Below are 16445 nucleotides of genomic sequence, written 5' to 3'. Positions count from 1 at the left end.
AACAGGTTTGGAAGAACACCAACAACATTTCGGTCGGATCTACAAAGACGTAGCTGATATCAACGTTAATCTAACGGCTGAGATGAAGGGAAACTACAAAGAACTCAATACGGAGCTCAACGATATAACGGTTGAGCTTAAGCGAATCAATGAAGAACAGAAAGCTAAAATATTCTAGATGGAATATCAAAGTCGCAAGCTGAATATTCGTATAGTCGGTCTGGACGAGTCGGTGAGCTGCACACACCCTGAAGAGTTTGCGACAGAATTACAGAAAATCCTGGGACCAACGATCCTTCCTAAGGTACCTGAGGTGGAGCAGTGCTACAGATTGGGGACCCGATCCAACGACAATAACGTTAGACCCAGAGTGATATTGGTTATCCTGCGTCAAGTCAGAATAAAATAAATGATCAATACACTGTTTTGAAGATTATTGTCGGGAGGTGGTGGACCTGCGAACCAAGTTCAAGACAGTGATGTCTCAACTCTATTTGGAGAAATACAAACCCATATTAATATACCCTGCAAGACTTCGCATCGTCGATAAACAAGGAGTAAGGGTTTTCCTCAACTCGCCTGAAGAAGCAGCCAAATACATGGCAGCACAAAATGCAGGATAGTGTATAAACGGCCTTTTAATCTCTGTTAGGCATGGACACCATATAGTATAAACTTTAATGAACCGCTGATTTGGGGCAGAGAGACCTACGAGCTCAGAGTTATTGAATGTTTTCCCCGTTGGGCTTCTATTATTGTGGACATATTGGATTCAAAATTGGAACGATACAGAGAAGATGAACATGGCGTCGAAGTGATCCTTATTTTAAGAGTAAGGAATTCTAACAACATTCCAGAACATACTGGAACATTCTAACACTGTAAAAACGACATATTGGAATAATCTAGAACATCTAAAACATTCTTTGATATAGGGAACATTCTGGAATAACAGCAATACGTGGCCAGACATACAGCCAGAAGCCCTTCGGGGGAATAACCAACAGCATCTAGCTGCAGAATCACAGAACCATCACAGCAGCGGCCGGCTGAGGACCGGTGGGCCCATATCGGAATAACATTTTTCACAACGGATCATCGCCCACCCATGGCCAGGGGAAATGCTGCATATACGTATTTAATAACTGCTTTTTATTAATTGGAAATATTCCACTACTTCTTCAATTTAATTTAGTTTAAGCATAGCAAAGCTCTTTAAAGATCTAAGTTAAACTCTCTCCTTATGTCTAGTCAAGCCAGGTTGTGGAGGAGAGAGACAGGGATGAACTACTTTGCCCATCCTGAGCCTGCTATGATGCAGATGTTTTTACATCACCACCTAAAACAAGATTCAGCGAAGAGTGAGTGAGTACACTGGTCCACTTGCACTGGTACACTTGTCCATGGCACTTACTACCCAGCTTTGTAGTGGTTTGGGGGAATAGTACAGTAGGTACGCATATTTAAGGTGGCCGCAAGGATGATGGACTGGTGGGTGGTGTCCGACCGATTATGGTGGGCTGGTCTGGGCCAAAAATGCCAGGGCCGATTTTTGGTCCCAGTCCAGCCCTGGTGCTACACAGTGGTGGTGAAGGAGGCAATTGCCACCCTACATTGTAAAAAGCTCTATATAAATGCAATGATCATTCATTCATTCATTCATTCATTCATTCATTCATTCATTCATTCATTCATTCATTCATTCATTCATTCATTCATTCATTCATTCATATGGTATGGTGATATTACACTATTCTGACTCTAGGATGGTGATTATGGTATGGTGGGCAGTGATGTACCTGAATGCGTTCAATTAACTATCGTTCATGAACTCATTCATATTTTGGGCGAACGTGAACTGAACATACTGTATTTCCGCTAGATGAACATAATTGTCACATAATTATCACAGTATAACTTAATTCAAAAGTGTGCCAGATTTGAGACGGGCGCACACACACGGTGCAAACAGACCAGTCGCGCACTCAGGCACTCGTGGGTTCCGTGTGTGATCGCGCGTGTGGCCTGGCACACCGAGTCCGACTTCAGAGCGGGCGAAAGTGCACGGAGGAAGGCACATTTACATTGGAACAGCTGCAATGCCTAGTCTATAAGATAAGATAAGATAATCCTTTATTGATCCCTAGGGGAAATTCAGGTGTCAGAGCAGCATGGGGGGGGGGGGGGGGTACAGGGTGGGGGATGCATAGATTCACAGTACAGTACAATATAGTAATATAAAATATAATAATAAATAATAATAAAGTAATGTAAAAAGTAATAAATAAGGAAATATAAAATAGTAATATAAAAGTACAAACACAAAATAGACCAGTGTTATGAAGTCTCTAGTGCAAAGAATCAAGATAGAACCAAGGTAGTCGTTGATGTGAGTCTCTAGTTCTCATGTCCCGAGTTATGCGAAGTCAGTCCCCGATTGAAGATTTTTAAAATATTTCCAGTTCTATTCCATTTTGCATGTATAACCAGTTATTATATAATTAATTAGAATGTTAGAATTCATTTTAGAATGATGATCAGTGTGACAGTACTCCTGAAAAAGTGAAAACGATCGCTTCCACCCCACGGTACCCTATCCCCCCCCCCTCACATTAAGCTGTGGTGTTCCACAAGGAAGCATACTAGGTCCGCTACTGTTCCTAATTTATGCAAATGACATGTCGTCAGCTTGTGACTACAACTTGTTCCTGTTTCCGGACGACTCAGCCCTGCTGGTCTCTGACAAGAACAAGTTACAGGTTGAAAAAACCCTCAGCTCAGAACTAGACAAAATCTGCATATGGCTCGCTGATAACAAACTATCATTACACATGGGCAAAACAGAGTCCATTCTCTTCGGTTCAAATAACAACCTCAGCAAGACCGACGGCTTCTCAGTCACAGTGGGTGACAATATTGTCACAAGGAAAGAAGATATTAGCTACCTGGGTTCCATCCTAGAGGCAAATCTTTCCTGTGACAAAATGGCATCCAATGTAATAAAAAAAGTCAACCAACGAACTCGATTCTTGTACCGGATCTCCTCACTGGTAAACAAGAATACCCTGAAGACTCTGGCAGGAGCACTCATTCAAGGGTACTACGACTATGCTTGCACCTCATGGTACCAAAGCACCTCAAAGGCGCTAAAAACAAAATTACAAACATCTCAAAACAAACTGGTCAGACTACTGCTTGACCTTACTCCTAGAACCCACCTCACCCCTGCCCACTTTGACAACCTAGGATGGCTTAGAGTAGACGACAGAGTACAGCAACTTGCAATGGGCCTGGTCTACAAGATACACTACACGACCAAGGTACCCATGTACATGTCAAAATACTTCCCAAAGGTCAGTGAATACCACGATCACAACACCAGAGGGAGCTCCACAAATCATGTTAAACCCAGATTTGGCTCAAACAAGGGACTAAACACGTTTCGCAATTATGCCACATCAATGTGGAACGCCCTACCCAAAGCTGTAAAGGAATGTGAATCACTACCCACTTTCAAAAACACTCTCAAAAAACACCTACGGGAGACTGCAATTCGAAACTGGCCCCTGTAAATGTCCTAACACAACCCCCTCCAATGTACAGTAAATTACCAAGTATGGTCTTGTCAATATTCCAATGTACAGTTTTGTTTGTATAGTTGTACAGTGTGCCCCCACCCACCCCTCCTACCCAACCCCCCCCCCCCCCCCCCCCCACTCCTACCCAACCCCCCCACCCACCCACCCAACCACCTCCAATGTACAGTCCCCCCCACCCCCACCCCCCCACCTACCCAATCCAATGTACAGTTTCTACGCCAAATGTATATACTCTTTTTTTTCTGGACTCTTTTTGTATCACAAACAGTACTGTGTTTGCAAATCTGGTATGTCATAAATGTATAGATGTAGCAGTACTGTCTACCTGTATGTCATGTATGTCATATATGTTACGATGAATTGAAAATGGGGGACCCTGATGTAAACAAGACGAAAGTCTTTCTCTGTTCTGCATCCCCTTAACAATTGTATGTATTGAGCTGTACTGTACTGTACCCATTCTGCAATCTGTTAATAAAGTTTTCAATCAATCAATCAATCAATCACGAGTTGCGCACCCGCTTGCGGCCATGGGCACAGCTACGTCCGTTAACATGGGAGCGAAAGTGAAGCGCTGGTCGCCCGCCAGCCCGCCTGCCTTCGCTTGCGGCTGGTGTGCTGGGGCCGAGACTCGTCACGCACGACGCTTCAAGTCAATGGTAGGGGAAACACTGATAAATAATCACAGTGTGATGGAAATGCCAGTATTCTGATTGCTGTCTGTGGTTCTATATGGGTTGTTGTGGCAATCATTTTGACAAATAATAGCTTGCAGCAACGTATTGAAAAAATAACTATAAACTAGTAAATTTTTTAAACAATGAACTATGAAATAAAAATTATTATGAACTATGAACTGAACTAGTTCATGTAGAAAGTTAACTTTCCCAACACTGATGGTGGGGCCTCTGGTGATTCTCTGAGTGGGTTATTTTGCTCTGGGCTCGGCACACTGACCTGTCCTCCACACATGTGTCTCTGGTTGTGGAAGCGTAGCTCTGTCAGAGTTTTGTTTCCTGGCAGGGCTTGAACCAGCGCCATCACCCCCTTCCCCGTCACGTAGTTGGATTCTATGTTGAGGCTGGTGATGGAGGCGTTCTCTCGCAGCATCTTGGCAACGGCCAGAGCCACGGGGTCGTCTGCGTGCGTGTTCGCCAGGCTGAAGACTCGCACGTGCGTGTTGGACCTCAGGGCCTCGGCGAAGCGGATCAGGGTTTCCTGCGAGTGGGGGAGAGTCAGAGTGGGGGAGGGTCCGATTCAGAGTCAGAGTGGGGGAGGGTCAGATTCAGAGTGGGGGAGGGTTAGATTCAGAGTGGGGGAGGGTCAGAGTCAAAGTGGGGGAGGGTCCGATTCAGAGTCAGAGTGGGGGAGGGTCCGATTCAGAGTCAGAGTGGGGGAGGGTCAGATTCAGAGTCAGAGTGGGGGAGGGTCAGAGTCAGAGTGGGGGAGGGTCAGAGTCAAAGTGGGGGAGGGTCAGATTCAGAGTCAGAGTGGGGGAGGGTCCGATTCAGAGTCAGAGTGGGGGAGGGTCAGAGTCAGAGTGGGGGAGGGTCAGATTCAGAGTCAGAGTGGGGGAGGGTCAGAGTCAAAGTGGGGGAGGGTCAGATTCAGAGTCAGAGTGGGGGAGGGTCCGATTCAGAGTCAGAAAACTGTATAGGGCTGTTTCCTCAACTAAAACAATTCACAGTCCACTCATAGTCATGGATTTTGTCGACTAATTAAGTAGATGATTGGTTAGTTGGACAGTCTCTAAATGATCATAGCATACATACGAAAGCACCTTAAGTGACTTACACACCACACAAGCACACTTATCACACGCACACACTGCTGCTATTTACACTGTAGAGTCATTTATTTAGTTATTTATCCACAGTTTTTACCTTGTATTGTATCGATTGTTGTGTTTTGTCTATAAATCTACTACAGTTGAAGAGTCAGGGAAAAACAAGCATCTCAATGTGTGTACATTTAAAAAAGCTGTGACAATTAAATAATCTTAATCTTGAGTTGATAAATCAATTTGTTTGTTGATTTAATCGACAAATCAGTTTGTTCATTTAATCAACAAATCAGTTTGTTCATTTAATTGACATGTAATCATGCACAAGGACCAGCGATATGCTTATCATTTTCCAGGAAATAACAGCATGGAAAGAAGCATACAAAACGACTAATAGACTGAAAGATCTTGGTTGACTAAGACCAAACTGATATTTTACATAACTTTTGGAATTAACAGATGATAGAAGGAAATCAAATGAATATCTTGAAACCAGAAACCCTTGCCAGTCCATTCAGAGTTCATCCCAGGAGATATAAAGAGCTCTAAAGCTTCATATTATATTCTCAGAAGCTCTAAAGCTTCATATCTTATTATCAGAAGCTCTAAAGCTTCATATCTTATTCTCAGAAGCTCTAAAGCTTCATATCTTATTCTCATGAACCTTAAAGCTTTGTATCTTATTCTAAAGCTTCATATCTTATTTTCAGCAGCCCTAAAGCTTCATATCTTATTCTTAGAAGCCCGAAAGCTCTGTATCTTATTTTCAGGAACCCTAAAGCTTCATATCTCATTCTCAGAAGTCCTAAAGCTTCATATCTTATTCTCAGAATGTTATATATATATATATATATATATATATATATATATATATATATATATATATATATATATATATATATATATATATATATATATATATATATATATATATATATATATATATACATATATATACAATGTTCTGCCAGGTTGTATTAAAGGTGGTCTATAAAATTCAGCATTGTCTCTATGCAATGAACCCCCATTAAATCATCATAATGATGGCCATCATTAAGCTGCTAAACGTTCTTAATTTTAAACACAGAATCTAGTTACAAGTTATTTAAAGCAGGGTATGCTAGATCCTAACATGGCTGCCATTGGAAATTGTAAAAAAACATTTAAAATAAGAATATAGATATATTATTATAGTGGGTTAAATCGTGGGCTTGCTCAAATTATGAGTAGAAGTGTTTCAAATATATATTAAAAAAAAATCTACATTATGTGTAAATGCCATACAAATACAGTACATTATTTTTATAAAACAATATTAACCATAAAATAAAGTTTGTAATCTGTAAATTAATATAATGGGAAACTATAGGCGGCCGGGTGGCGCAGTGGGCAAGGCGCTCGCCACCAACACAGGAGATACTGGTATCGAGCCCAGCTCTCGGCGTTGCTTCCGGCTTGGCCGGCCGTCGTACTAACACAATTGGCAGTGTTAGAGGGTGGGAAAGCCGGTGGGTGGGTCCTGGTCGTTGTAAACAGTGACTCCTACAGTTCGGTCGGGGCTCCTGCTCAGCGGGGAAAGGATCTAAGGGGGGTAGTGTGATCCTTCCACACGTTACACCCTCTCAGTGAGAGTCCACGCTGCCAGGTGAAAAGAAGCGGTTGATTGGCTACACATGTGTCGGAGGAAGCATGTGATAGCCTCCACTCTCCCAGACCGACTGTAGGGAGTAGGTGCGCAGCGACCAGGAAGGGGATTGGGAATTGGCATAACGACTAACATTGGGATGGGAGAAAAACTGAGGAAAAAGGAGGGGGGAAAAGATTAAAAAAAATTATTATAATGGGAAACTATAGAGAAAATATGTTTCAGCCTTGGCCCAGCTACACTGATGGAGGAGAAGGGATTAAATGTCCTCCTCTCACAACTAGTCATGTTTGTAGTGCAGTTGCAGTTATTTTGAATGAACCCAAAATAACTGTTTAGATGAGAAAGCACTGGAGACTGTTCACACTCAACTACTGTAACTCCCTCCTCACCTGCTGGATGTCTTCTATATTGTTGAGGTTGACCTCCGTCAGTTCGGCGTCGTCATTGAGGACTCGTTCCAGAGCGTCGTCGACGACGGTGGGGTTGCCACCTGCATTGGGATCAACAGGCGGAGGGGGAGGAGTCAGCCTGACAGGCTCCACCCTCAGGGGCTTGAGGAGCGCCTGGGCGTCGACACACGGTGCTGGAGGACCAGAATCCACCAGGGGTTCAGGTTTCACTTTTTCTATTTCTTCCTCTTCTTCTTCTTCTTCTTCTTCTTCTTCTTCTTCTTCATCATCATCTTCCTCCTCTTCTGTTGCTGGTTCTTCCTCTTCCTCACTCTCTTCGTTCTCCTCCTCTTCTTCCTCTTCTTCATCCTCTTCTTCTTCCTCTTCCTCCTTTTCATTTGTGCACTCTTTCTTTTCTTTCTCGCTCTCGTCATCTTTCTCGTCCTCCGCTTCGCTGTTGCTCTCTGTCACGCACTCCTCCTTCTCTTCATCCTGTATTCAGATCAAGTTCAATATTGTTTGTTACTATTTTTTGTTTAAGTCTGGGAACAACATCTCTTGACACGAGACGTAAACAAGCGAATGATTTGACTGGTTCTGTGTTCTGTTGTGTAACAAGCAGTCCAGCTCATTGTTCACTGAATGTCACACGAGCAAGTAAATCATCTGTTCTAAACGTCATCATCATGTGAAGTTAAAACGATCTGGTTTGTATTCTAGAGATTAATTACCAGGGGACATGCATTCGGGGGTAATCATTTGAAGTCATTTTAACTGGGTTCACAAATGTCAAATAAAGTACTTCACTGAACGACATGTTGATATTATGAAGTGATATATAAATTTGGAGTTGATTAGACCATAATAATATTAAGCCATTTTAATGCGTTCTTAGACGGCGGCACCCAAACAACAGGACAGGGGACTGAAATGTAACATGTAGGGTGTGACTGGGCACAGCCTACAGTACAAAATGTTACAAATAGGGATGCTCGATATTGGCTTTTTTACCGATACCGATATACCGATATTGTCCAACTCTTAATTTCCGATAACGATATCAACCGATACCGATATATGCAAGGTTTCCCCCCCCCCCCCCCCCCCAAAACTGAATAATTTCAGGTAATTAACATTACATATCTCTTGTCGTGTAATTAACACAACATTATGCATACTTTGACAATAAATAAAATAATAATTTGTTCTTACTTGCTTGCCTGGGTAAATAAAGGTTAAATAAATGTAAAAAAATAAATAAAAAATTGAAAACCGATACCGATATTTTCCGATATCACATTTTTATGCCAATATCGGCCGATAATATCGGTAGGCCGATAATATCGGACATCCCTAGTTACAAATGTAATGAATGTATTTCCCCAAGGGGATTAATAATGGAACGCCTGACTTTTTAAACTTGAATAAAAGACAATGTCTCAGATGTGAACACTTTTGTTGGGTTATGGTTACGGTTAGGGTTATTATGGTAACGATCAAGATATTTCAAAATCACTCATGATATATAGTGAAACTGAACCAAAATGTACTAGTAGATACTAAATCTTTAAATCTTTTGGAAGCCTTTGGAGGCCAAATATTATGTCATGTGAATTTGGCCCGCCGGGTCTTACTGTACTTCGGCAGCCCTGTCTCAGAACAACCCAGCTTTGATTTTGTGACACATCCGCAAAGGTCAAATCAACCGAGTACAGTTGCTGACTGACCAGCTTGGGGCTGCCTCCTCCTTCTCGCTCGTCCTCCAGCAGCCTCCGTGTCTCGTTCTCCCAGTACTTCATCAGCGAGTCTCGGCTGAAGGTTCCCGTCGGGGTCTTGTCCGTCTGATCTCTCTGTCGCAATCCGATGGGCACGTTGGCATCCGGGTCGATGTCCGCCAGCTCCTTCTCCAGCTCCGCCAGCTCCTCTGGGCTCAGAGATGCCAGAAGCTCGTCCTCGTCCACATCCTCGTACTTGCTCAGCTCTCGGCGGTACCCGAAACAGCTCATTGCTAAAAAGGCGGGTTTAGTGCGGCTCCAACGATTCCAAATACAATGCAAAAAAGATGGATTGCTGAAGAAAGTCCGAGCCCTGAATCATAAGTGAATGGCCAGGTCTAGTGTGTGGAGTGCCTGGGGTGAATGGCTGCCTGGGGTGAGGGAGCCACGGATGTAGGGAGGCCGTTATGGGGTAAGAGTCCGATCGAGGTGGCTCATCTCTGGGGTAAAATAACTGGTCCGATCGGTCTCCCTTCCTGGGGTCTAGTTCCGGACAAGGGCAGCTTCTGATCAGAGTCCAGTCAGTCCAGAAAGAAACAGATCTATCCGGGGACCGTTGTTTCAAGAGATAGTGGCGTCCTGGGTGTGTTAGTGTGTGTGTGTGTGTGTGTGTGTGTGTGTGTGTGTGTGTGTGTGTGTGTGTGTGTGTGTGTGTGTGTGTGTGTGTGTGTGTGTAGGACAGGGTGTGGGATGGTGTTTGTGTGTCCTCTCCTTTCTAATCTCTTCAGCTGCTGAAGAGGCCTTATGAGAGTGGTTGGGGGAGGGGGTGGGGGGTAACAGAACGGGCCGGGATGCCGGGTCTTTTTTTGGGAGCTGCGGCTGTGAGAGATAGAGCCACAAAAAGCATGTGAGCTCAGAGTCCAGGGCCCCTGAGGAAGCTGCAGGCTGTCAGCGCGGGCTGAGTGGGCTTTGTTCATGGCCAAAAAAAGACCTGTAGGACACATAGAGACACAGAAAGAGAGAGACAGGGAGTAACATGCAGATAGAGAAAGGGAGATGATGCATTACACTGCAAGACTGACCCAAGTCAAAGTCAAGTTCCATCCTGAAAGTATATTTATAGTATATTAAAGGAGCATGCCAGCTTTTTGGGAAATGTGCTTATTTGCCAGATTGGCCAGAGTCAGACAAGAACATAGGTACCCTTCTTTTTGGAAAGTGTATTTTGTTACTTTTGACGGGAGGCTAATGGTCCGTATTCACTTCGAGTCATTGTGTAAGCTAGCTAGCGCACTCCTGGTCTCTCTCTCTGTGCTGCACACACAGAGATGAGAAGGGTAGCCTATCTTCTTGCCTGACTCTGGCAAACAAGCAAATTTACCCCAAAACTTGCCTTGTTCCTTTAAGTGTGTTAGAACTATGTACTTTTGTATGTTAAAAGTATGTACATGTGACCTGGGACGGTCTAGGTCGGATTGTGCCAGCAGAGAAGATTCTTCAGAAATGCCGAAAACGCTGCGCGATTCAGAAATAGGTCAACATATAATGGCAAATTGGAGTGCTTTGAAATGTTCTGTTTCCTTATTTGCAAAACTTAATACGACTTGTAAATGTGTTAATTATTGTTACCTTGTCCGGCTGTATAATTTTTGACAGTTGTGTCGTAGGGGGAGGGGCTGGGTACCTTCAGTCTCAGGTGTCCGAGATGCGCAGAAATGACAGCTACCAAATCCATTCCGAGACAATGGACCCAGTAGGCTACTTTGTTGGTGGTGTGAAAATATGCAGAGAAACATTAATATCTTTAGAAAGTTTGTGTTAAATTGTATCTCTCCATCAAAGTCACGCATAATAAAGACTTTGCTCCCCTTCGTGTAATTCACGCACAGCTGTGAATTACTTGTGAGGTACTCAAAAAACTGAGCGCCCTCCAACCGAACAAGGCCACTGGCCATGACAACATCCCCTCCAAATTCCTCAGAGACTCAGCAGCAGCCATCACCCCAGTCATCACACACATAATAAACCTCTCCATAAAACAGGGACATGTCCCCAAGGACTCCAAAATGCGAGAGTAATACCCCTGCACAAAAAGGGCAGCAAATTAGGCCCGGGCAACTACCGCCCTGTTTCTATCCTTACATCCATCTCGAAAGTCATGGAAAAAATTGTATACGAACAGATCGAAAAGTACCTTGTGGAAAAAAATCTAATCTACGAATTCCAATCTGGCTTCAGAACATCCCACTCCACTGACACATGCCTTCTCTATTTGAACGACCACATCAAACAAGAGGTGGATGCGGGCAAATACTGCGGCATGGTCATGCTGGACCTACAAAAGGCCTTCGACTGTCAATCACACCATTCTGATTGACAAGCTAAAAGCAATTGGTTTTGATAGTCTATCAGTGAGCTGGATACAATCCTACCTGGAGGGGAGAGAACAGATGGTGGAGGTAAACGGTACCCTACCCCCCCCCCCCTCACAGTGAGCTGTGGTGTTCCACAAGGAAACATACTAGGACCGCTACTATTATGCAAATTACATGTCGTCAGCTTGTGACTGCAACTTGTTCCTGTTTGCGGACGACTCAGCCCTGCTGGTCTCTGACAAGAACAAGTTACAGGTTGAAAAAGCCCTCAGCTCGGAACTAGGCAAAATCTGCATATGGCTCGCCGACAACAAACTATCATTACACATGGGCAAAACAGAGTCCATTCTCTTCGGTTCAAATAACAAACTCAGCAAGACCGACGGCTTCTCGGTTACAGTGGGTGACAATATTGTCACAAGGAAAGATGAAATTACCTACCTGGGTTCCATCCTAGAGGCTAATCTTTCCTGTGACCAAATGGCATCCAATGTAATAAAAAAGGTCAACCAACGAACTCGATTCTTGTACCGGATCTCCTCTCTGGTAAACAAGAATACCCTGAAGACTCTAGCAGGAGCACTCATTCAAGGGTACTACGACTATGCTTGCACCTCATGGTACCAAAGCACCTCAAAGGCGCTAAAAACAAGATTACAAACATCTCAAAACAAGCTAGTCAGACTACTGCTTGACCTGACTCCTAGAACCCACCTCACCCTTGCCCACTTTGACAACCTAGGATGGCTTAGAGTAGACAACAGAGTACAGCAACTTGCAATGGGCCTGGTCTACAAGATACACTACGCGACCAAGGTACCCCTGTACATGTCAAAATACTTCCCAAAGGTCAGTGAATACCACGATCACAACACCAGAGGGAGCTCCACAAATCATGTTAAACCCAGATTCGGCTCAAACAAGGGACTAAACATGTTTCACAATTATGCCACATCAATGTGGAACGCCGTACCCAAAGCTGTAAAGGAATGTGAATCACTACCCACTTTCAAAAACACTCTCAAAAAACACCTACGGGAGACTGCAATTCGAAACTGGCCCCTACAAATGTCCTAACCCAGTTGTACAGTAAATGACCAAGTATGGCTTTGTCAGTATTCCAATGTACAGTGTACAGTGTCCCCCCCCCCTACCCAACCCCCCCCCCCCCCCCCCCCACCTCCAATGTACAGCCCCTACCCACCCACCCAACCTCCTCCAATGTACAGTTTCTACGTCAAATGTATATACACTCTTTTTCTGGACACGTTTGTATAACAAACAGTACTGTATTTGCAAATCTGATATGTCATAAATGTATAGATGTAGCAGTACTGTCTATCTGTATGTCATGTATGTCATATATGTTATGATGAATTGAAAATGGGGGACCCTGATGTAAACAAGACGAAAGTCTTTCTCTGGTCTGCATCCCCTTAACAATTGTATGTATTGAGCTGTACTGTTCAATCTGCATTGTTGTAGCCACCGGTTAATTCGCGATTTTTTATTGGTTTGTCATGACAAACCAAATACATAATACAACATAATATGTGTAAAGGCACAACATATTCCAGTTAACGGTATATTTTTTTTATGATTCGTTACAGCGAAATCAATACTTCCATTTGTATAAATTGCGGTAAGGGGAGCTTATTATTCCTGCCTTTCTGAGGAGCTTGCCGCGGCTCATGCGCATGCGCTCGCTCGGCCAATCAGAGCAACGCAGAAGGACAAGTGGGCTGCCGAAAGTATTCACGCGTACTGGAGGGGACACGTGATGCAAGGCTTCTGTCCTCACTACAACCGACCTGTGGGAGGCATAGTCTAGCAACGTCAAGACAGGGGAGGGAAGAATTGGATAATACGAAATTGGGATGAGAGAAACATTTTAAAATGGGGAGAAAAAGTGGATAAAAAAAAAAGGGGGACCCTGATGTAAACAAGACGAAAGTCTTTCTCTGGTCTGCATCCCCTTAACAATTGTGTGTATTGAGCTGTACTGTACTGTACCCATTCTGCAATCTGTTAATACAAATGTTCAATTCAATCAATCAATCAATCAATCAATCAATAGGGATTAAAAGTTTTGAACTCCTGGGCCCTGGAGATAGAGGCGGGGTCACAAGAATCAGAATAACAAAGCCAGGGCTGCTCTCAGACTGGAAGGTGTTAAGTGAAGGGGGGGGGGGGGGGGGGGTACATTGCTTTCTGGGTTAAGTAGTCATTATGCATAGCAAGAGAAATGGCTCAGGTTTCTTTGAGGCCCTGTAGCTCTGGAATAAATAGTGTGTAATAAGCATGATTCATAAGACATAGATTGAAAAGTATCCGCCCGATTTGTAAGTGATGGCTTATTTTGAAGGTATGAACCTGTACTTTTGTCGCGGGTGGGGGTATATGGGTGTCTGTATGGGGGTGTGGATGTACCTGCGGGAGCCCAAGAGAAGGACGTGTCCCGGGATGGTCTGGAAGAGGACCTAAAGGCTTACCTGGCTGATATAACAGGCAAGTGAATATCGGCCTATGATGGTATTCGAATCACCGTCACTGTACTGCACCATGCTGTCCCTGTTTTTGTCTAGACGGAGTCCAGGAAGTCCCGGTGGGAGAGGAGAGAGCCGTCTTGGGAGGATGGTGATTTTGTGCAGAAGACAGCTACAGCAGGCGAGTACAGGACCACCAGGGGGGGGTAGCTTACGTAACGTCATGCAGTCTACACATGTGTGCCCTCTTTCTTACGCAGCTGGGGAGCGTCGTTGGAGGGAGCGAGAAGTGGATTGGCTGGCTGGCGTGACGGGGCGGTGCCCGGAAGTACTGGCCCTGTTGAAAGGAGGATCAATGGGGGACAGTAGCAGAACGAAAGGGGAGTCGAGAGGACGGCACCAGAGGACGCGGAGCTGTAGGAGTACGAGGACACGCAACTCTTTTGTTTTGTGCTTTTTCTCCAGTGGAACAAGTTCCTATTGCCGACTGCGGTGTTCCCCCCTGCAGTGGAACGGGTGGAGCTTCAGACAGGAGAGACATTGCCGCCGCACTGCACGCCGTGAGTAAATGGATACAGGATATCAGAATACGCGCCTGACAAGCGAACTGTTTCCCAGGTGGTAAATGAAGACATAGAAGAACAGTGACTGCATTGGAATTAGGAATATTGTTAGTAGCGTGAAGCTGAAAATTATGGGAACGGCATGCAGTAAGCCAGTAAAACTGTAGAAGATTTGAACCCAGTATTTTGGACACTCCATCCTCTGTGAACTACCTTTCTCTCTCTTTGTTGTATCATATGGAGGATATCTAATTTGTGCATTGTGACGAACCCGGGAACGGGGAGACCTTGCTATTACTGACTTTGCCCTCCATTACAGGCGGGAGGACGGACAGAACAGTTTTAGCCCGAAGGCGTGAGGGGCTACGGGAGCGGAAGGGGGTGGCATCCTTCCGGCCCTCACCTTCGGGCCCCGGTCATAACTAAACCTTTGTTTGTAGTGTTTTGTAAACTCAGCGCTTCCACTGCCCAAACCTAGGTTAGGATATGAGAGGAGTATTCTAGGCCTAGGCCCTACCCCTAGCGGTGAGCAGCCCCCACTATTTTATCCCAGCCCCCTTAGTTGCTGTGTGACACTAAGTGTGTATTCACCTACCTATATTCCCTATAATCATTTGCCGTGGCTCCCCGAGAGATGGTGTGATATCGATACCTATTTTAGGCTATTTGCAGTGAACCGTGTTTTGAGGTGTGGTGTGATTCTAGACTAATGTTTGATAGTCATAGACCCGTGTGCAGGGCAAACCCTTTTTCTTCACGTGTGTAGTGCCTCAGGTGCGGGGATAGGTAGCGTGGGTGGGAGCAACAGTCTGGGGGTGGGTTTACAGGGCATTGAGCGCTTCCTCCTTTTAACTAGCCTAGGCCTAGGAGGCGTGGGTCTTTTAAATAGGCTAACTACTAATTATTTATATAAAAGTATAACCCTTGTATTATATATTTTCCTACAATAAAAGCTCTTACTGATTCTCGGCGCATTCTCCCGTGTCTGTTTGTGGTCTTGGGGAAATTCATGGTAGTAGGTCGGCTGACCCCTTTGGGAAGAGTATCCGTGCATGTGCACACCTTAGCCTTAGACCTGGATGCTTCCCGTGGGGGTCTGGTGACACTTTCATATAAAAAGTTCCCTGTAAAGGAGCCAGAGTCTGTGCCTGGTCATATATGTATACTCTTCTGATAGTATACTGTACAATGTATTTTACAGTACTACAGTACAATACTTCTTATGCCAAAGAAACTTTTTCAGTAAGCAAAAGTAACCAAAAATACATCAAAAGTATAATTTCAATATATTTAAGATCATCTTAATTACAACTTGTAACACATTTTAGTACAACTTAAGTGGTTCTAACACAATTGTAGTGAATGAATGAATGAATGAATGAATGAATGAATGAATGAATGAATGAATGAATGAATGAATGAATGAATGAATGAATGAATGAATGAAAACTTTATTTAACAGATTGCAGAATGGGTACAATACAGTACGGCTCAATACATACAATTGTTAAGGGGATGCAGACCTGAGAAAGACGTTTGTCTTGTTTCCATCAGGGTCCCCCATTTTCAATTCATATAGTGCACTTTCTGAACACATAGAAAAAGTATAACCCCTATACTAACTCTAGAGGACAATCATCCCTTAAAATGACTTCAATGTCATGGTTCTTGTCGGGCTGTGCTCTCATCCTCTCTCCCCAGCCTGCTTAGTGAAGTTTTGGACACACTGGCTGGCTCACAAGGAGCTGCTCTGAACCCCCCGCCTGCCTGACGATTATCTGTGCTGTGCTCTACTCCGTCGTGATCCCTGTCTGGCTGACTATCCCGTACCCGCTCTGACCCCCGTCTGTCTGACTCTCTTGCCCCCGCGCACACCCTGGACTATAT

The 16445-nt window shown here is 44.3% G+C and overlaps 1 protein-coding gene across 1 annotated transcript in view; it reads right to left on the bottom strand.

Annotated features, from left to right (window-relative positions):
* lmod2b (leiomodin 2 (cardiac) b) overlaps positions 1-9425 on the bottom strand; it is a gene marked incomplete at both ends in the record, with an annotated part of 33667 nt that extends 24242 nt beyond the window's left edge. The window contains 3 exons of the mRNA XM_084330978.1: positions 4557-4817; positions 7420-7911; positions 9147-9425. Coding sequence (XP_084187104.1) covers positions 4557-4817; positions 7420-7911; positions 9147-9425 — 1032 coding nt within the window. The remainder of the gene's footprint in view (positions 1-4556; positions 4818-7419; positions 7912-9146) is intronic.
* Positions 9426-16445: the final 7020 nt, after the last annotated feature.

Source organism: Notolepis coatsorum, assembly GCF_963971535.1.
Source record: "Notolepis coatsorum genome assembly, chromosome: 15".
Taxonomy (NCBI): Eukaryota; Metazoa; Chordata; class Actinopteri; order Aulopiformes; family Paralepididae; genus Notolepis; species Notolepis coatsorum.
Note: the sequence above shows the minus strand (reverse complement) of the source record. Positions and strands in the feature narration are given on the sequence as shown.